The sequence below is a fragment of the Panulirus ornatus genome, chromosome 6, assembly GCF_036320965.1.
Source record: "Panulirus ornatus isolate Po-2019 chromosome 6, ASM3632096v1, whole genome shotgun sequence".
Lineage (NCBI taxonomy): Eukaryota > Metazoa > Arthropoda > Malacostraca > Decapoda > Palinuridae > Panulirus > Panulirus ornatus.
In genome coordinates, this window is record NC_092229.1 from 22,162,081 (window position 1) to 22,184,801 (window position 22,721).

The following is a 22,721-nucleotide window of genomic DNA, read 5'->3' on the forward strand; positions in this document are numbered from 1 at the left end:
ACAAAAGCAAAATCCAACAAAGTACTGGGAATACAAAAACCACGAAACTCCTGTCCCTCAGATATTAGGCTTACGACCTTTCCCAGTCAGACGCCTGACTTTACTTCCTTGTCGGATTTCACGACCACCTGGTGACGTGGAAAATGCAACACTTTTTCCTCGTGACGTATGTGGAGGGGCGAAGCGCTACCTGGCATCTTCCGAGTCACGGATGCCATAAGTTCCTAATCCGTTTTGTATTGAACATTCCCAGATAATGGCAACATATGCCTGTACATTTCATACCGTTGTTATCAAAACTTAACATATGGTCGATGTATAATTCTCCAAGTCTTTGCCTATAGGATACCTCTTTCTTGCCAACATTATCATTTTAAATTCTCGTCACAGCACACAGGCGACTACCTCAAACCTCCTCAACACACCATTTTTTGTCTACCACTCTTACCAGCTAGATTCCCTGGTGGAAGAGCCAGTAGAGAGTATCAGGATAGTGTGGGCTGACACCTAACACTACACTCTTTGTTTCTCCTTACGAGCATCTGTCCAACGCACACCATTCTTCCCACATGCCCACATCAGCTCAGACATCCATTTTCTTAAATGTTTTCTCACTGCCTTTGCAACGCCATCATCTTCACTTGCCGCAAAGCCGAGGCCACTACCTTAACTCCACATCTACACTACAAATCCCTGTAATGTTTGTGACGTACGTTGAACTTGCTTACGATCAAGAGCTGATGACTTCACCCTGAACAAAGATTAGTAAAACGAATATTTCTAATTTACCCATTTGTTTAATCTATATCCATAACCTCCCAACCCCCACCCACCCACCACCACTACGAGAGCCCCCGACAATTTGCCTGCATTCAAAAGTTTCCAATTAAGTCTCGATATCTATGACAAATCCTCAATATACTAACAGAAAACCAACTTCTAAGCCTCTCTATCCTCTCTCCAAGCAACCAAATCCCACATTATAGAACTCTTTTCCCCCGCACAACTTCCTTCCTTCTGTCTGTATTCATGTAAAGTTTCTTTTATACAAACTTTTACAGTGTCTTCGCCGTGCCCTTCAACTCGTCCCTAGTTTCACTTATTTCCATAATAATCATCACTCAATTAAAACTCCAACTGCTAGCAACGAATCATTCTGCATTTGTAAGCTAAGCAATACTGCTGATTACTACATAACATCCAGGGTAATCTAACACATTCCTATCTCAATCCAATGTTAAAGTTGTCATTCATTTCACTGTTACTTAAAACATATGTTCATATCTTAAAAATGTAGAGAGAGAGAGAGAGAGAGAGAGAGAGAGAGAGAGAGAGAGAGAGAGAGAGAGAGCGAGCGTGTGTGTGTGTGTGTGTGTGTGTGTGTGTGTGTGTGTGTGTGTGTGTGTGTGTGTGTGTGTGTGTGTGTCAAGAGCTCTCCTGCTATAACCTCCACAGTCGTATCATGTTCGCTGTACTAACCTTCCATAACATCTATCGTCATCCTATTTGTTTACACAGAGCGCATCTTCACGATGACAGCAAGATGTACATGACCACATCCATCTTTATATCCTCCCAGCTCACCGCTGCCTTTGCCATGTGGAATGTTCTTACTACTCGATCATTGCAGCCTCGTTCATCTCAGTTACAGAAGACGAGATGATCCCAAAAAGGGTATTATTGCAGCCACAATTCACATCCTATAGATCAGACTGTGCAGAGGAGGGTGAATGTGTTGCAAATGAAACGCTGGAGGACAATGTGTGTCGTAAGATGTTTCGAAAAGGTAACAGAGATGCGTGGTAATATAAGGAGTAAGGTTGAGAGAGCTGAAGAGGGTGTTGAAATGGTAGAGTAAGTGAGGAAAGGTTGCAAAGAGTATATATGTGTTAGTAGTGGAGGGAACAAGAAAAGATAGACCAAACTGGAGATGGAAGGAAGGAGTAAAAAGAAAAAAATTGAGCTATAGGGGCATGAACATGCAGGAGGGTGAGAGACGTGCACGCGTCAATTAATTAATTTCCAGAGAGAAGAAAGTGTAAGGGTGGAGGACACGCCCTAAAGGCAGATGGACCAAAGGGTGGCTGGTATGTGAGCGAGTTTGGTGGAATACAAGCAAAATTAATGTTTTACAGATAAGCTTCAACACTGGTTGCAAATAGATGGGCATTTTACAGTTCTCAAGGTCGAGGTGGGTGGGTGGTGAATGGAGTGGAGGATGGCTGGGGAAGTTACTTACTTACGCACGTCATGACGCTGCATAACAGAAACAATAAAACATTACACGAACAACAAAGACTTTGCTCAGTGATTGAGGATACAGCTGACCAGCTGATATAAATCTTGGTACATGTGGCGTCTCTCCCCATAGCCTCCTACCCACCCACTCAACTCCTTCATACCCACTCAGCTCAAGCTTGGTCACAGCATTTTTGTAAGCTGTTTATGTTTCCTTTCCTTGCAGAGTAATGTAATATTATGCTAGTGTTTTTGGAGGCATCTAAAAATGAGCGGGGCACTCTGTGGGGTTACAAAATGTTTCAGCAATGTGGCATCACAGGTGGCAGCGTCTGCTAACACATCCATCTCGATTCGCCAAAAGAAAGTAAATTATTTAACACTTACTGGTGGCCAGCCAAATGCATTCATGTCTATATATCAAATATAACTTAATATGTGGTCTAATGAATTGCTTTTTACTAAGAGAAGCTCTGCAAAGACAAAGACGACCTGGGGACGCGAGAGGTGGATGTAGTTGCCAAATACTGCATTTTTTGTCAAACATTTGAATATGACATCACTTCTTGGGGCAACTGTACATGAGGGACGACATCAACGCCCCATCAAACATCCGTCGCTTCACAATGAATGGCACATCGTTGTTCTTTTTTGACAGACGAGACCAACTTCAATACATGACACAGCTTATTCCCGGCATGTATGTATTCTGACGGCCGAGGGCACTGAACCGTCACGCATGAAAGGCGAACCTAAGTATACATAACTGTCACAGCGCTCTCACACACTCGTTCATAAGAATCGACTCACCATTTATAATAAAGAAATTAATTCTATCATTGTTTACTTTCATGCCATAGTCCCAACAAAGCTGCTGCAGTGATTCTAACTGTTTAATCATGTTTTGTCTACATGTCGACAATAACAGTATCGTCCATCATTACTAAAGTATATATAACCATTCTAAACATCTTTCCATGTCGCAATTTTCTTCCATCACCATCAACTGGTTCACATAGATAACAGAACAAGTAACACGAGGTTGGCGACCCATGCTGACCCCAGTGTGGCTGTCATGAAGCAGTACACACGATACTCAAGTCACACGGTACATCATCAACCTCCCGCAGCCCAACCTCTGCAAAATATCATGAATAACTGGGACCTGGGGACTACACCATATGCTTCTGAAAAAAAATCAACAAAAGTCACAAATAGTTTTATCTTTTTTCGTCTGGCCGGATGTGTCAGAGAGGAGGAGGAGGAGGAGGGTGACAGTGTGCTCAAAGCACCCTCGGCTATTCTCAAACCACCTGCTCCCTGATCGGCCGGCACTATTGCCTCAGCCGCTCGCGTAACACCCTACAACGTTGACCCCTCTACACTGGTCTGTGTTCGCTTCTTAAAAATCATAAAAACTTTAGCCCCTGATCCATGAACGCGGCTATACACCAGACAAGAAAATACAATTAAAATGGTTATGGATAATACGAACACACATCCTACCTTGTGCCAGGTGCGTGTTTACTCTGCGTGTTACGGGTTCAAAATTTTACGCTCGCGTGTTTGAAATAAAATGAAATGCTAATGATATATTTGCAATGCTTCCTCCCTTACAACGACACACGGGCACATGACGAGGCGCAGGTGGTGTGGCAACGCCCAGGATGATGTCAGCCTTGAAGCCATGAAGGCTACCCGGACGCTAGAGACCAGCAACGGCCACCATTACCCCAATACCGGTGCAAAATGGCATCAGTAGAATCATATCCTTTACTGATATTTTTCCATACATAAAACTCCACTTCATATCTTTTTTTGGAATAATCCTTTGTAACAATCGCTACTCAGTCTAATGGAAGCTGCATCTGCCAAAGCTCTCCCCTGTAGTTCTCTGTACAAGTAATTACTCAGTAACCATAATTACCATACTACTTCAAAATATATTCAGACAACTGTTGCACCTGCCCGCATTCTACAAACTATCATCTATTCATTATTGGAAATAGTTCATTTTCTTTGTCTCGTGAATGACATTTATTCGTTACAAATGAGAACATAAATAGTAAATGAGTAACAGGATCTTAATTTGTGCAAGTCTTTCCTGTTGTGAGAGAGGCGACCAGATGAGGATAAACAGTTCCTCACAGTCTTCCTCCTTCCAGAGAGGTGGTGGTTCGTGATCCAGCCTTGTGAAGCGACGCGCACATCTGGAGGCAAGAGGCGATGTTACCATACGGGGCTCCCTGTCAGGCGAGAATTTCGCTTCTGCATAACATAACCAGATGTTGTGTGTTTTGGTAATGTGACTTAACTAATGAATCTGTACACACACATCAGCTGAAAATGAAAGCATATTTCATGGTGTCGTGAGAACTCGCGGATCTAAAGAACTCAGTTGTGTAAAGCTCACAGGGTTGCGCTGCTTGGTGTTGTTCAACAGACTCACAGTGACTATATGTGTGTGTGTGTGTGTGTGTGTGTAAGTGTGGAGAAGTTACACGTCTGAACTGCTAATGACAACCAAACCTCAGGTGTTAATGATGAGTGGGCCTGAGCACGGCAGAACCGTATCTAGAAAATCACAGAAGTGTTCTACGACGATAAAAATGAGGCATTCAACCCCTCCAAGTATGTATGAAACACTCTCTCTCTCTCTCTCTCTCTCTCTCTCTCTCTCTCTCTCTCTCTCTCTCTCTCTCTCTCTCTCTCTCTCTATCTATCTATCTATCTATCTATCTATCGTTTTCAAACAATGAAAAACGGGTGAACTACCCTTAGTGTATCCTTGTACGGATATCTGCGTAAAAAAGAAAGGTACGTAGACACAACAGCTCCACCAATATCACTAACAAACAAGTCCCCCTCAGCTGTCTGACACAAGATGTCATCAACAAAAGCATGAAAACATAAACCATATGCGACCTAGCTGAAAACAACAGTGAAACAACACATAGACACACACAAACGTTACGAGAGAAGTTTGCTATGGTCATCATTCTAGGTCTCCACATACAGCTTAAAGGTTCTTCATGGACTAACTTTTACATCATGAGAAACGCAAAGAAAATAACGAAATACTTATCTGGAATTCGCAAGGAAGCGTATCCAACATTCTGGACGCTCAACCGCGCAACCCACACAGTTGTTTAGAAGGAAATATATATGGAGAAAATGATTATCTGAATATTATTTATCAGCTATTTGGTACAATTTCTCAAGCCAGTTACTCCTGATAAATCATTAATAACTGGAGAATCTACCGTGTTCGCTCACATGTTTAAAGGTACATTAACCTTTCTTCCAATTCATTTAATAAAGTTCTCTCATTAACCTAATTTTACAACGACGAGCAAGGTTAAGCTTATGTTTCACCGCCAAACATTGTAAAGAATCAGTATACAGAGTCGATACAAACCAATCTAAAACTCAGCTAACATCGTCAGCAAGTAGTTTCCTGTGTTTATAACCTCCATCCTCATGTTGTCATAACTTACCCGACTTTCAAGTCGTTAAGTATCGATTTCCCCTTCCTTAAACTAGTTTTTCCCCCTTACATTCCTCGCTTGTCACATCTTTCAGGAGACTTCCTTCCTGCAACATGTCCATCTCTTCCGCCTCTCTCTCTCTCTCTCTCTCTCTCTCTCTCTCTCTCTCTCTCTCTCTCTCTCTCTCTCTCTCTCTCTCTCTCTCTCTCGAGAAAACAGCTTTGCTTTTCCAGCTCATCCTTGCTTTGGTCTACCCAAATCATTTTCATTATTCCTCTTCAGGCTAACAATAACATGCACTCAAAAGAGCTTCATTTGTTTTGCTCAAATGGTCCAAGTGTCTGTATCAGACAACTTGGCTCGATATTGAACTCTTACGCATCATTATGTTCAGCCTCAGGACCAGCTTGCCTGTGAACAGCCTTATCCTTCCTGTTCAATGCTGCTTTGACTGTATGTCTGTTGTAGTGCTAGGCCTGATTTCCTTGTTACAGTCTCCACTGCGAGATATAACACATCTTCAACACTATAAAGTTATACTTCTTTACGTGCTTGATTCTAACTGTCTACTTATGGCTGCCTTGTTCTCTCCATACTAGTTTCGGGTACGTTTACCTTAATTTCTAATTGCTCTCCCGACTAAACCACCCCCGACCATTCACTAGGTACCTTCTTGTGCTGCTGACAACCGCCTCCTCCTCCTCAAACCCTCGTAGATCTAACTGGTTCATCCCCAACTAACATTCCTTCCTCGAGGCCTGAGCACGCCTCTCTCGCCATTACCTTAACATGGATGTTAATCAACACTGGGAGAGGGAAGCCGATGTGTCCGACTCCCCAGCCCACAACTCCAGGTTCTGATTTTCCCATCAGGAGAGTAAAGTGCAAGTCTGACCGAGATGTACCTGAAGTAATAATTCTTCCATCTCTTCAATCAACGTTTGTCTTTTCTAATTCTCCCACTTTATCAAACGCTTACTTGATATGATATATCCGTACCTAATCAAAAATCTATTAATTTTTTCCTCCTAACATTCCTACGTTAATTTAGTATGTGTTGGATTTGTTAAACTTTAAATACCCGCACAATTTTTATATATGAATAAACCCAAGAAAAACAAAACAAAATTATCTTTTAAAAAATCTAACGCTTACTTTACCTACCCTTGCTAAACCTGATCAGCTTTAGGAAGGCGAATCCTTATATATTCAAGTTGTCTATGATAATTTCAGAATTAAATAGTCAATCGCAAAGCAGACTTGTATATTTCATATGGTGAAGCACCACGTTCGAAGATGAGCACAGTAATCCAGAAAGAACTCAACGATGATGGAACTATACAGTCTTCCTGCAGCTATGGAAAAAACTTGTGGATTTAAACAGTCAACAGGGTAGACTTACAAGTAAAGCACACATAAATAAAGTAACTTATCACCTTGCCATGCCACTCACCCATCCAGTTAGGTTCCATCAAAAAGAAGTACAACTGACCACATGTATCAGTATGTCTTATCTCCATTATCCTCTTTCAGATAGGGACGTGTAATGCCACGCACCACTGGACTAACATCTACCACCACAGCAACATATCTCCTCTCTACACTAGACCTTCATAATGCCCTGGAGTACTAAACAGAGGATAATAGCTATCATTCTCCTCAACCTTGCCTACCTTGTCATCCTTCTGACTGTGAACCATTCAGATGGCGACGGTGCAGCAGTATATGTGACTGCCAGTAGTAAAGAGAACCTACACCCAAAGTTGATCACCGAGAAAATCTTATCAGTGGTGACAACCCGAGAAAGCATCAACAAAAGTATACCGTCTCATAATGATGAAGAAATAGCATCGGGAAAGAAACCCCAGCGAGACGATTCAGAATTACAAACTATTAATGGTGATATAATAGTGACGATAAACGGTACGGATAAAAATGTAATGGGTCACAGTTACGGTGGCAATAATGATTCGAAGAACGATGTAAATAACCAAGCCAAAGTGATCGCCAATGATGGTGCATCTCCAACCATCAACCAAAGCTTTGAACAGACGGTAAGCAAGACTAAACATGCATCAACACGAGGAGCTGCAGCATCTCGGAGACTTTTATCTCTTCAGTTAGCAACAGATACAGTGACTGTTTCAACGACCTCAGATACTCAAGCTATTTCTCAAGAACATCAAACGACCTTTGAAGCCTTCCCTTTACGAGACCAAGAGGCTAATAATACTTCCTTTTCTAGGGTCGAGGCTAATTTAAGTAAAGCTGTTATGACATCTTCACTCTCTAAACTATATCAGGAAGTTACTGAATATTCCTCCACTACATACAGTACGGCTAGAGAAGATCACGAGGCTACTGAAGAACCAAGACATGAAGTTAGTGTTCCTGATGAAGGTATAAACACTTCCCCTTCCAAAGGCAAGAGTGAGTATGCCGAAAGTTCCTCTGTAGATGACGACAGCAAGAACCGAAAGAATACAAAGACCATCTCTTCTGATGATCAACAAATCGACGAAGGCAACCTTGCCAGGGATCAAGAGGCTACTGAACCCTCACTCTCTGGTGATCAGGAGACAAGTGAGGCTGCCCTTCCAGGAGGTCATAAGGCTACAACGGCTTCCTTTCATGAAAATCTTGTAATTACTGAAACTTCTTTTACTGAAGGTTTTGCTCCCATTACAGATAAAGTGGTTACAGACAATTCTGTATCGGAAGACCTAGGAATATCCACCAATGAATCTGGTCAAGTAACTTTTTATGATTCTCAAAAGCCTTCACAAGAACTGCAACAAGGTGGTCTTGACACCACTGGAACTTATATTCCAAAAGATCTAAGTCTCTAACAGATTCCCGTCCAGACGACCAACCAGATCATATAAACCTGGATATCACAGTCAACATGACGGGTGTCACCGTAGCGGTGAACGACCAGCAGGTGAGGTTCAATGAGTGCTACTATACGAATCTTGAAGTCAATAGCACTTCCCAGGTTACAGCTTCACTCTGTTACATACATCAGTGAGACAATATATACAAACACACAAACATGTGTATTTGTTTTACTACATAATCATAGGTTTTTCCTGTAGGTGTATAGTGTCCTTAATATCACCAAGATATGGAAGATCGGACCTGTCAGACTTCACGCTGGCATCCACCTGATCACACTACACCAGGTCACGGGCCAGGTCATGGCGGCAAACTCTTACATGACCTGGCAGACCGGTACTGATCGCCAGCTCCTGGAAGACTTTCAACACATCCAGGACGGTCGTCTCTTGGTCATCTTAGGAGCAGTAAGTCATAGTAACTGATTCATTATATAAAGTTGTTGTAGATGCCGGTAGTGGTGTTCTTGTTAACACACAAGGGTTCCCCAGTTAGGATGGAAAGTGAGGATAAACAAATGGCCAGGGGCACTGCAAAATGAAGTTTGCTATTCTCATTGCCGTGAAATTTCTTTACGTCCACAAAAAAAGCATTCTTATTGTTATTCTCTTAATAAACAGCATTAAACTACCTTCAATTAAATGCCTATGTCAAAAGTACGACACGATATAACAGAATTATCAGACAAAATTCAAATAAATTTTTTCTGTGTATCTTCAGACATAGTGGGCTTAGAATAAATAAGAGGACTGATGAACTATCCAAAATTCGTGCCTTTTCTATTTAAGAGAAATGGAGACTGACACAAACCGATCCATTCTAATATCATGCAAGAACACCCCACATATATTGCTCCACAATCATAAGCTGTTCACCCTTTGATGATTAGGTACTAAACAGGTAAGATTTACACTTCGCCATCATAATGATTCTCACATTCCCATCCGCAAACTTTCTTAATCAGGGATCCTGGTGGTGTTATCACCGCTCGACTCTAACCGTTCAACTGTAGCCAACATACTCTCAGAAAATGGTTATGGGGTAACCATGAACAAATAAATAAATCTCATAAGCTTCATGACATAGATATTTCACTTTGCAATCTCATTATATGAATGAATAACAGGACGTAACACAACATTTTCACGACAGCCGGACTTCACGACGTTCCTGGAGGAGACTACGATCACTTGGCTGATGACAGAGTTGGGCGGCCTGTACATCGACAGTCTGGCCTACAAGGACGTGTGGTGCCTGGTGGTGCACAAGGGCGGCAGGGTGGTGCTGGAGGCCCTCACCACATCCCTCCCAGGACGCGACATGGAGAAGCTAGAAGTGTCGCCGCTCCAAGTCCAGACCACAGTACCCCGTGGAGAAGGTGAGGTAACGTGTGTACTCACAGCGGAACTGTGCCTGACTGTAGGAGGTATGTTAGTGACACCGGTAACTAACAGAGTGGCAGGACACGGCGGTGTCGAAAGCATTAGTTGTTGACACTACTAGATGTACTGGATGATAGATTATGCTGTGGGTGACAATATGTGGAGTGCTGATAGTGGCGGTTTGGGAGGGCAGTATGGATGGCATGGCTGTGGTTTAGGGCAGCGTAGGATGGCACAATGCATGTGAAAGCACTGCACACGGCAGAGGGCGTCATTAATAGCACGCGTTCAACACACGGAGACCTAAATGGATCCAAAGCTCTGTTTCCTTCTGTTCCCCTGTCTCCTTTGACAGCTCTGTAATCCACAACTTTACTGTACTGTTTTTACCACAGTTTAGGCTAGCATGACGATAACACTGTCTTGGACCAACAACTCTCTTATCTGTCCTTCCTATGTACTTTAATGCATAACCATACTTGTTATCACCGTAACACCTAATTCATCTTGGGAACCCGCACACAAATAGCGAAGTTTGCCTCTAAGAATCTGCGAGCTATGTTCAAGATGCCGATTTTTTGTTTTGTTTTTGTTTATAGAACAGTTGCTCGATCACACAGAGCACGGATTCGTCCATGTATGGAGTACCGCACTCACATGTGACGTGGATCTACCTCTGTTTACTTACACGACAGAGACCAAAGTAGTCCGACGTATCAACTGTACCCAACCTGACCAACTTGGCCTGAGCCGCAATGTTGTTCTCTTTGCATCTTCTACTGATATTACCTTGGCTTCTCCTCCCGAGAACTGGTTGCCTGTATGACTCCACCATTAATCAAACCACGTACCACTCACTGTGCTTCTACGTCACATGATGGCAGTGTAGTCAGTGGTTCAAGGGTGAGCAACACTGTCTGCTTTTTTTTCCCCAAACCGCTTCCATCTGAAGATCTTTACCATCACACGTCTTCCCCTAAGAGCTAGGTTGAGCCACTTTTAAAGGAGAGATTTCCCACTTTCTGAAAAACTCTTATTTTTTCTCAACTTTCTGATCTTTTCCGCCATTCAATATATTTCCTTTAAAGGCCTGACCTCCAAAATGACTTTTGTCTGTGACCGATGCCTACGTCATTAAAGATATTGAAAACTGATATTTTCATTTCATCTAAGTTCTTTTAAACTTAATCTCACGTCAAAATAAACACTAACACCATTCATACCATGTTTACCAAACGGCGTCCTAGCTTCGTCTCTTCGATTTATATCAACTGACTTATATTTCTCTCTTGTGTCTCCCCTGATGATGTGATTATTACACGAAAGCAAAAAAAAACTCATATTTCCCGCCACTGACATCCTGACGTTTCAGTTACAACTCAAAAGCGATAAACAACGTACCTGAGCCTAACGTCAGGATAAAATGCCACAGGAAACAACGTTGAACATATCTAAAACTTATTGACAAAACGTTCATTTGGCCACACGAAGAAAAAAACGTTATAAGATTTGTTATTTATGTCTGCCGTTTCCAGATACGTCAAACATTCGAAAATTTGGTTAGACTTGGAACGCTGAAGGAAACCTGGTAGAATTCCTTAAACTTGAAAAAAAAAAAAAGTGGGATGTATTCTCTTATTTGTAGGTATACGGAACACGCAAAATGTTGTAGATACAGCTTGACGACTGTCATGCAAACAAGTGCTATCGTCTCAAACGTTATGACAGCATTCAAATGATAAATTATTCAACAAAGCCAACACGACGACGCTGGATGGGGCGTCCGTCCGCTGGTGCCAGTGCACGGGCATAACGTCGAGCCTCCAGTACACACGGTGGCACACCATGGGCACGAAAATCCTGAAATCGTGTTAGTCATGAGTAGGTTAAGAGTCAACGATTCCTATTACCATGCAACATTTCACAGTTCGCTTCCCTTGCTATGATCTTATAATTTCATTCGAAAGTTACAAGTTTGATTTTCAATGTGTAATACTGAAGATACCATGAACTGGTGAGCAGACATCATAGGGATAGTGGTATAGGCAGCACTGGACGATGTTGCAAGCGGTAATGGATGACACCAGGCAAGGCGTGCGTGACCCTGGATGGATGACTGGCCGGCACAAGATGCAGGTGTGATGCTGGTAAACGTGAGGCCTATTGTAATGGTGACAGATAACAAAAAGAGGAAGCGATAGCGCAGGATGACGGTGGTGAATAGCACTAAGTAGCGGTAAGGGCGACACCAACTGGAAGACTAGGATGCAGCGAGAGTGTGTGGATGACATGCGGCTCTAGCTGTACTGCGTTGCACTAACAAAACTGCTTTACTTTCAGAGCAGCGTTGTGGTTGGCACGGTCGAGCGGGGATGGAGGAGCGCGCCACCTTCTGTGACACTTACGAAGGCTACGGTAACTTCTGCAGCTGTCACTATGATGACCTACCATGGTCACCTCTACCACACAACATCGTAAGATTATTTTACTCTTATTTACATCACCATGCCAAACTCTTGTTCCACTTTGACGATATATTTTGTGCACCTGCAACGTACTACTGTCCATGTACTACTGCATCAGTATACTACATTAAGACTATTGTGTTGGGGATCAGCTTGAGTACCAGGTGCAGGAGGTGATTCCCGTGGCCATAGTGACAGCTCACCGGTTGCCCCACGTCCTGCGTCAGGTGAGTCAACTGTGGTCCAGCCCCGGCGGCACCATCACACCCATCACCATCTTCGTCGACGGCCACAGCCCCGAGGCGCGAGCGCTGGCCTCCCTCCTCAACCTGCCCGTGGTAGAACACCACAACCCCGCGCCACTAGGTTAGTGACTCTCTTATACTCAGTAAATGTTATATTATCTATTGATTCATCACAGCACAAGGATATTGAAGGTGTGTAAGGAAGGGAGAAGTGGTGCATTTGATGGCGAATTTTGCTCTTTCTAGTGTTTTTAAAATTCTTCCTTAGTGTGATGAAGTTTTCAGAACATGTGATGTGGTTTGTGTACTGTACTATTATGTAATATAACTGAAAAAATCTTCGTGACTGCATGATATTCTAGTGGTCAACAATGCCGCCTGCCCACAAGGGTATTTCCAAAAACCATGGAAAATCAATGAAGTATTTTAGAGATACAATAAAGTTAGATATTTGGCATCTAATAATCTCAAAGGTATGCTGAGATATCATGGTAGTAATCCTTTTGTGAATAAAGGTCCCTAAATCATACTACTTCTATTGCTGGGAAAACAATCATCTCATCTTAAACAACATGAGTCACAACCTGTTGACAAAGCCTGCGGGGAATAGGGCGTCCTTGACTATAAAAGAGAAGAAACTGAAATCGCTTGTGTTATCGTTATCAGCTAACTGCTTTGTGACTTGCCCTGGTGCCGGGGAAAAATAATAAAAACTGGGTACGTGCCACTACGACTTATAGGAGTTTTACATTTCTTAACAAATTACCTTTAAGGCTCAGTTATCGGAAGATACAAGTAACCTGGGTCTTGTCCCACCCCACCACACACACACACACACACACACACAAAGCTATGACGTCACATTGTGGCGAGCTGCTCGCCCTGCTACATGCGGACGGTACGAGGCTGTGCTTCGCCAGTCTATACCCCCTCGACTGTCTGTGCCTCAATGCTGTACTTTCACACCTGTCATTACTGGTACTTTGTTGCAGTCTAAATTCTACCGACGATTCCTGATGTCCTGTGATGCCAGATAGCTGCAGACAATCCAGTGGTTTCCCTAATTCACTTCATCTCCTCAACTATGTGGATGTTTCAACTTCGTTGCAACGGTCTAAAGCAACATTAACTACTAGATTCTAGGTAGCGTGTGAATGAGAACATTGCACACGTAAAATACAGAGAAAACCTCAATAACTGAAACAGAGTAAATACAGATGAACTCAACACCTGTTAGATGGTGACTCCAACAGTATAACCTCAAGGAGCTGAATCCTCGTTTGTTATTACGTTTCATTGTCTTAAAGACAAGGTCGCAGTCAGGCACCATGGTTCGTGGTGTTTACCAAAGACTGAAACACCAGGTGTGTGCAACGCACGTGTGCTCAGAAACGAATTTCAGAAAATGTTCCCATCAGCATCATCGAACCCAACCAGTTTTCATCTGACGTAAATATCATTGATGAATGAAAATAGATTAATAAAATTGCATTAAATCAAAGTGATATTTCTTCCTCTCTGAAATTCTGTCACGAGACACAAAGAATGAGACCAGCGAGGCAACTGTCAGTGTTGTTGTTGTTCAGACCACTGGAGAAAATTAGCGGCACGCACGCGGGTCGTCCGCTACCAACACACCAAAAGAAAGTGCAAGTCGTGAATAAATTTCGTTATACATTCTAGACTGGTCGCCTTAAAGTAGCCTCAGTTTATATAGAAATTTTGTTATATAGACAGAGTTACAATTATTTAGACTCATAGAAAAAGAGTGAGATATACAGACAGACAGATAGAGGTAATTGTGTATACAATAAAAGACGTAGGCAGCATAATTCTGCAAATTTTCTTCCCGGGTCAACTTTACAGTTAAAAAATCATCTTCATTTTTCACCCGATGGATTAATCTTAAGGCGTGAAATTTTCAAGAAATTTCAAGAAAAGAAATAATATAAAAAATATATATGAAACGTATTTCTTTACATGCAACCATACACGGATGAGAGGATACGCTAAACCAACACACTCTCAATACTGCTGGTGTTTATACTACTACTGGCGATGGTGAGGTGATGGTACATTAAGCAAATAACAGACCAGCTACATGCATGCGTGTGTTGTGGTTTAATGTGTGTGTGCCAGTGTTGTTTCCCGGCAAGGTCACCTTGAAGGTCACAATCCCTCTTCATTGCAGGCAGGACAAGTCGCATCAGCTCCCACGTGAAGTCTGTCTTGTCGAGAGTATTTGAGCAGTACCTCGAGGCGGACAAGGCCATTATCTTGGAGGACGATCTTGACCTCTCTGTAGACTTCATCCCGTAAGTGTGAATCCTCCAACCTTCATTATGGTCTGAGAACTCATCCACAAGTAACATCTGACAATCATCTACTCACCCTAACTACGATCTACCACTCGTCAACTACTCTTCAACTAGGTCTGACTTGTTACTCCTCTGTCCCTTCCTCCCGAGGGTGCATCATCAATCGACTATATCGTCTTCCTTTGTCGACTATATCGTCTTCCTTTAAGTCCATCTGTGTCTGTCTGTCAGTCTAACATGGTAGACGGAATGATGAACAGCCCACATACATAATCACTGAATTCATACATGTATGCCCACCGAGGACTACTGAAGACTGATGACCCTGAAGAATACGTCACGGATATACACCTGATCTACTTACGACCTAAGCGACTTACGACCATCCGTACATACGAACGAAACGAAATATAAATAAAAAAATATAAATGAAATGTGAATTATAGAACTTAAATAAAACGTAAAAAGATACTACAGAATCATATAATAAAGCTGGTTGATAAAAAACGAGATAATCATGATAGCAAATGAATAGAATTAAAGAATGTTTTACAGGTATACGAATTCTACATGCCACGCTGACATGCGTCCGACTTACGTCCATTTCGACATATAACCGGTCGGTCAGACCGGAACTCGGACGTATGTCGGGAAGGGGCTGTATTATTGTATACAGGAGAGGTAATCGTCAAGACTAAGGAGGGTGGAGGGAGGTAAGATTCTCTGGGTTTTGCACGAGGAAATTTCTGGCGACAACTAAGACCGGCACATCATTCCCTGACTCCCTGTGAGATTTATCTTACGAGAGACATAAGATGAAACACGATATCATCTCGAAAATTCACTACCTTTCTGTTATATACATGTAGATACTAACTTCATCTTTACATATGAACATCATTAGCCTTCTAGAGCTGCACGATGAAGTCTTGCATAATCCACGAAGACAGGATCAGCAACTTGAAGATAAACATGTCCTACAACCACTTCTCTACTTCCTGCCTCCCAAGGTACTTCCACCAGACGGCAACACTGCTCACGTCGGACCCAATGTTGGTGTGCGTCAACGCTTACAACTACAATGCCTTCAGCCACACCGCCCTTGACCCCACGCGCCTCTACAGGTTCCACGGAATCCCCGCTTATGGCTGGATGGTCAGGAGGGAAGTGGCGAAGGAGATGGTCCAGAAATGGGCCCCCTTGAATGAGGTCAGAATAACGATAATTCACGATGATACCATGGCAAACGATGGCGATGTTAATATCTTCATTAGAGGACGAGAGAGTTCCTTAATGAGCAACATGCACACCAGTAATGTAGTTCACAAGCTACACGGTTGATGCTCACACTCGCCTCCTTTCCTCAAACCACAGGTATTTCACTTGACATCTATTCCACAGACCCTGGACTGGGACTGGTGGCTGCGGTACCACATGATGGGCGAGCGAGACATCCTGGTGCCGGAGATCCCTCGTACGAAGCACCGTGGTAGCGGCGGCGTCCACGTCACCGGCCTGGAACAGGTGTACTACTACGACCAGCGGCCGCTCAACACACGTCTCAACGTCACCATCGATATCAAGAGGTAAGGCAACCTCTGCTCGAAATGTTATCTAAAGTTTGTGACAGACTGATCTCGTCACGCTGGTCTGTTTGTATCCAATATTTTACAAAGTCACAGTTAATCTTACACATACCAAAGATCAATTCCTCGTAATACTTCTTCCAGTATTAAAGAAGTTACAGGGTTCCATATCCCGATAAATAAACTTATCGGTAGAGAATCATATCTTATTCACATTTCTTTCAAAATGTCAACTTATGGAGATCTAAAGAGTATGAGAAAAATATATATCAAAAACTAATCAAGAATAATCAAATTTCTTTAAATTGAAACGAAATAATTCAGGATTAACTTCAATCTAAATACGAATTGTAAGTGCCATGGGCATACCTAACAACGAGTGATCCACAGGGCAGAGCTAACGAACTACCTTGACTTCCATTACGACGCGATCAGAAACGGCCAAGTGCTCCACCTCAGCAACCACCCGTGCAAGGACTTACCTCTACCCAGGCACCCGGTAAGTATTAGATCCTTCTCATACCCTGTCACTGCCAGGTCCAGTTTATATCCAGGAACCCGGTCGTGACGCCCGCAATAGGTACAAGTCCCACCCATGCCAAGTAACAAGGTACGTGTAATGTACAGTCCACTTTATCATCTATTCAGTTCTAGATAAAGTAAAACAGTCACAACCCATAGGCAAATCACTGCCACGTTCTAGTCATCAGTACAAAGGTCTTCTCGATCGATACTCACGCGACAGCATAGAAGTGGGTCCCTCCATACACGCTAGAGCTGTAGCATGCAAGTCCTACCTCGATCCCAGACCAGGGTCTCCTTACACGTGAAAATTCTAGATCTTCCTTGCATATATATATGTACTAGACGAACCAACTTTCCCCCTCTCCCATGACTAACTGTATGGCACTGTTCCCCAGGTGAACCAGAGCTACGTGCTGTATGTGAGCCAACCAGACGAATCGAAAAGCTCCTTATGGCCCTATTACGTCGCTGCCAGGGTGAGTTACTCCCATTTCCTATCTATTTCACTACAATTTACCATTAAAGCTTTGCATTTACTACTCTATTTCTCTCGGAATAAGGAATGAAACGTGTACATGGATTCGTGACTGGCCCATGGACAGAAAGCGACGTGTAGTTCTAGATGGCGAAGCCTCAGACTGGCTGAATGTGACGAGTGGTGTGCCAGGGTTCGATCCTTGCTCCTGTTCTTTTCATATTAAGATAAATCAATGGTCTAGAATTGGGTATCATATCTAAGATCTCCAACTTCGCGGATAACACAAAACTCGAAGGTAGAACTGTAAACGAGCAGGACCAAGAAATTTTCACAGAGTTCTAAACAAACTAGCAGAATGGTCAAACAAATGGCAGATGAAATATAGACAAGTGACTATAGGGCTGTTTCGAAATCCGCTGACTAAAGCAAATGAAGATAAGGATCGTGGAGTTGTTGTTAGTGACAATCTGAAGTATAATACACACAGCCTAGTAGCATGTGAAAAAAAAGGGAACTGATGCTAGGTTTCACAGCTAGGAACACTAACTTCAAAACATGATGTAGATGCTAGGTTTCACAGCTAGGAACCTTAACTTCAAAACATGATGTAGATGCTAGGTATCGTAGATAGGAACACTGGTTTCATACCTAGGAACACTAACTTCAAAAAATGATGGTAGGTGCGAGGTTTCATGGCTAGGAACAAGGACTTCAAAACACCAGAAACACATATGACCATTTTCAACGCTCTAGTAAGACCACTCATTCAAGATGCAGTCCAATTCTGGGCCCCAAATTACATAAAAAAAAATGGAACAAAGACAAAGTCGGGCGACAAAACTGATTCCATCGCAGAGACACCTGGCGTATGAAGAGAGTGGCAAAGGATATTAGATCTCTTATCTCTTGAGAAGCGATGCCTTTGCGGCTACCGGATACAAATTTTCAACATTTTTTTTTTATAAATTCGACTGCGTAAACCACGAAAATCTCTTTGATGTGAAAGAGAATACAGTTACTATGAAAAACGAAATAAAACAAAGCTAAAAGGTTTAACACTGAGGCGTAAAATATTTTCTCTGCAAATAAATGTGCAGAACATGTAACAAGTTACCGGCAGATGCTTTTTAATGCAAAGACAATAAATACCTTGAAAACCAAGTTAAGACATTCTCTTAATTCAGATATCTTATACATGAACAGATGGAAATAGTACATATGCAATTCCTTTTTCTCATTCCAGACCATACCAATATACTGCAGATCAACAACAAGTGCGACATTGTAGTGAGATTATATAAAATCATCTAATTTCTATTCTATCTTGTTGCATTCCATGCAGGCTCACTTCACTAATGCATGGTTTCACTTCCATTCTTGTCTGTGAAGACTTCTGTTGCTGCAGTTAGTGAAGGTGAGGAGAGAACACAACCTTTCTATTGTATTCCTACCTCATCCACTTAGTACGTGAACAGACAGATTAGCGTTAAAAACTCATAACCTAGGCATGAGCCACTGGACCCTGTGTTGTCTTTACTATGTCTTCTATCCTGGAAATTTCACATGCTGAAGACCGCAAAATCTGCTGCCCAGTAACTGAAGGTGTTGTATGGGTGCCCTAAACATTTCATTCTAAGTAGACACAGTACTGCTTGCTGATATGGGGTGGTTCTTTATCCATCTTTGTTATCGCCACATTAAAATAAAATGTTTTTTCGTCTTTGTGACTCCTCCTCTGTCCATTAACCGCAATTGTCCCTTCCTGTCAGCCTACAGGCTCTTCATTTTCTTCTATATGGGTAAAGGCACTGCAGCCTCTGGTAGCTTTGTTATGTCAATAAAATTGGGATACTTTCATTGGCGCTAAATCCAAAATAAACACATTCTTTATAAGCTTGGAAATATGAAGTGGACAGGTAGGGATAGAGAAAATGGGGATGAAATTCAATCCACAGTAGGGTCAAGCTGTGTAAGAGAAGAGCCGTCATAACCTCACAATTACACTTACGGCTAATTCGACCATATAACTACATGCATCTGTTGGGGAGACTCCATTGGATATGTTGAGTCTGTATAAGAAAAAATATAAACTCCGTCTGAAGGAAGAGTGAACGCTAAGGAGGAAAATGATATCGCATACCAGAAGTCTAACAGACAGTTTCAATACTAGTAGCACAACCACAGTGAGATCTTCCACGTACATGAAGCACAAACTACTGGTACATAGGGAAATCACGGGGAGGGAATCAGCATGTCCTCCTGAGATATTAACACTCGCTCACTGTCCTGAGGCAACGTCCCTTGAAATGTACCCTCATGTGCACCCTCGCTGATGCAGCATCTCACTCATGACGTCCTCTTCATTCACAGTGTGTGGGCTTCAACGACCACAACTTCCACGAGAACCTCCAGATGATGTTCACCGCCTCCTTCTACGGCAACCAACTCTACATCGTCACCTGCCCACATTCCCCCTTCTGGTAAGTTCTCTCATGGGTCAACAGCAAGTAGTCTAGGTTTATCTAAAGCGGTGCAGAGTGGCGATAGGTGGTGTCAACTGGGCAGAGTGCAACTGATCAGGTTATTTCGTATATGAACTGGCTTTACTTTCCCATGACCGCTTCGTATGTTCTGGATCAGCCTATTGTCAGAACGTCGCCCCCTCTATACAACGCTTCAAGTTGCTCTGTCCCATGAACACCTCACACCCTCCTGCATGTTCAAGCCCCGATCTCTCAAAGCATCTTTCACTCCATCCTTCTATATCCTATTTGGTCTCCCTACTTCTGTAACTTTCCTGTCCCATCCACTTCTGACAAATACATCCTCTCTGTCAAGCTCCCCTCACTCATTCACCCGAAATGTCAAAACCATTTCAGCACATCTTCACGTCTCTCTCAACCATCATCTTACTACCACATCTTTCTCTTACCCTACCATTTCGTACTCGATCAACCCTCCCCACACCTTATACTATTCTTAAGCATCTAATTTCGAACACATTCACTCTCGTACATTCTTTTCTATCTAAGGTCCACGCCTCGCATCCGCACACAACTGTCGGGACGACTACAGCATCACATACCCATCTTTGCCGTCATACAACTCTCTTTCCACACACTCCTCAATGCCCAGGACGTAATCCTCTCAGCCACCCTATGGCTCACTTTACCGTCTATGGTACCAATCACTACCATGTTCATCCCCAGGTATCTAATACACCCCAATTTCTCCAGGTCCGCTCCAATCAATGTCTCACTCCAACCTACCTGTGTCTCTCCTTCACTGAACTTTATAATCTTACTTTTACTTACTTCAGCTCTCAACTTTCTCCTTTCACACACTCCATAGTCCAGATACCAGTTTCTGCAAAGTCTTACTTGAGTCTGTCACCAGATACGTGTCATCAGCAAACACCATCGGAGTCAATACACAGATATCACCAGCTCCAACAGACTGTAAATCCACCCCGCTCTCCAAAACCCTCACATTTACCTCCATCACGACCCTATCCATAACAGATTAAACAGCCATGATAACATCAAGCAAACCTGCTGCAGACGCTACCTTCATGGGGAACCATTCATCCTTCCCTCTTCCTACCTACATGTAAGTCTTACACACCTGATAAAAACTACCTATTGCTTCTGGCAACTTTCCTTCCATACTACATCCATTAAGAATATATATTTTGTCGCCAGTCTAACGGAGGATCCGACGAACATATTCAACGTGACCATGGAGGACGTCCGGTACGCCATTCACCATCCCTTCAGGAAGCACCACACCTTCATGCACGTGGCCACGAGGGTCCCCCCACTCTCCTTCTCAGACGAGATCTACCTGACCAACCTGGTTCATGCCACAGTTGAAGTGTTTATGTCGGAGTCGGTGTGATGGTTCCTCAGTTTAAGGTCCCTGATTTCGCATGACGTCGATGGTAAACAATTCTTCTGGTGTAAAAACAAGAGCTCTCCCTAGATTTAGACTGGGAAGTAACGCAGCCGAAAATTCTAACTTGGCCTTTCTGAACACAATCATGTCGTCTGCTTATACGAGATTATCTTCTAAAAATCTATTGTGTGTGTATATATATATATATATATATATATATATATATATATATATATATATATATATATATATATATTGTGTGTGCGAGCGTGCATCCGACCTTTGCAAAAGGTAAGAATGAAAACGCCGAAGGTCCAAACTGCCCCGGCACTGCCTCTCGTAAGATGGGCGCTCACTGTACCTGTGAGTCTTTAGGCGACCCAGGCCAACGCTCCTGACTGCCACAGGAAAGGAACTAAACCTAAAATGTAAAAGCAGATGCGTCATAAAAAAAATCTAAGTATCATCTCGTAGATAAGCTTTAGGGTTTAAGTTGCTACTTGAAATGTCTGAAATTTTACTGAATAAAAAGTATATATAAACTTTCAGTCCAATACATTGTTGAAAAAAAAATTCATTAATAAGAAAATTTTCGATTAAGATATTTTCATTATCCTGAAAAATCATATGGCCTGAACAATACTTGATTTCTTCATAAAATGCTGAGGAAGTCTACACGTGTTCCTGTATTGCAAAGCTGTTTTTCGGAGAGTCAAGCACGTATTCACGAAAATAAACCTTGCTGATTTGACTTCTTCAATTGGCAAATCTTTCTAGTCCCGAAGAAAAAGCAATTCCGATAATTTCTGCAATGCAACCTTTCTATTTCTTCTAATAAAATTATGGCTAACTCTTACATTTGAGAAAGCCGCTCTCGCCAGCACCTGAACTATCTTTAACTCTGCGTTGGATGATTCCACATCTAGTCCTCCTCCCATGGTGTCCCACTATACCATCTTCAATACCGTCCTCGCGCAAGGCCTACCGACTACTCTTCTAACTAAAACTGACCATGGCTTATGGTCAGGATGGCATAGGTTACATACTCGTGCCATGCGCCTCTGAGCTCGTTTCCAACCTTTTCCTCCCCTTTCGTCTGAGAAGAAAAAGATCACTTTTAGATAGCATGTCTTAGTAAACCTTGACTACCGAAGAAGACTGCTCTAACAACCTTCATAACTATAACTCCATCACTCTGGTATCAGAT

At 42.6% G+C, this 22,721-nt stretch overlaps 1 protein-coding gene across 1 annotated transcript; it reads left to right on the plus strand.

Moving 5' to 3' along the window:
- The first annotated feature begins 4,200 nt into the window (after positions 1 to 4,200).
- LOC139749121 (protein O-linked-mannose beta-1,2-N-acetylglucosaminyltransferase 1-like) lies at positions 4,201 to 22,243 on the plus strand. Its single transcript, XM_071662740.1, has 13 exons — positions 4,201 to 4,869; positions 7,260 to 8,667; positions 8,822 to 9,028; positions 9,774 to 9,999; positions 12,344 to 12,477; positions 12,621 to 12,834; positions 14,905 to 15,028; positions 16,042 to 16,240; positions 16,433 to 16,617; positions 17,008 to 17,116; positions 17,538 to 17,618; positions 19,991 to 20,100; positions 21,322 to 22,243. The coding sequence occupies exons 2-13, from the start codon at positions 8,632 to 8,634 to the stop codon at positions 21,515 to 21,517; spliced, it is 1,821 nt and encodes a 606-aa protein (XP_071518841.1). The 5' UTR covers positions 4,201 to 4,869; positions 7,260 to 8,631; the 3' UTR covers positions 21,518 to 22,243.
- The last annotated feature ends 478 nt before the right edge of the window (positions 22,244 to 22,721 follow it).

What these genes read in the sequence shown, in the direction of transcription:
- LOC139749121 (XM_071662740.1), top strand. Translation starts at nt 8,632, where the DNA reads ATGACGGGTGTCACCGTAGCGGTGAACGACCAGCAG. An exon ending in CCACAACCCCGCGCCACTAG is followed by an intron (nt 12,835 to 14,904) that starts GTTAGTGACTCT and finishes TCTTCATTGCAG; the next exon opens with GCAGGACAAGTCGCATCAGC. An exon ending in TACCTCTACCCAGGCACCCG is followed by an intron (nt 17,117 to 17,537) that starts GTAAGTATTAGA and finishes ACTGTTCCCCAG; the next exon opens with GTGAACCAGAGCTACGTGCT.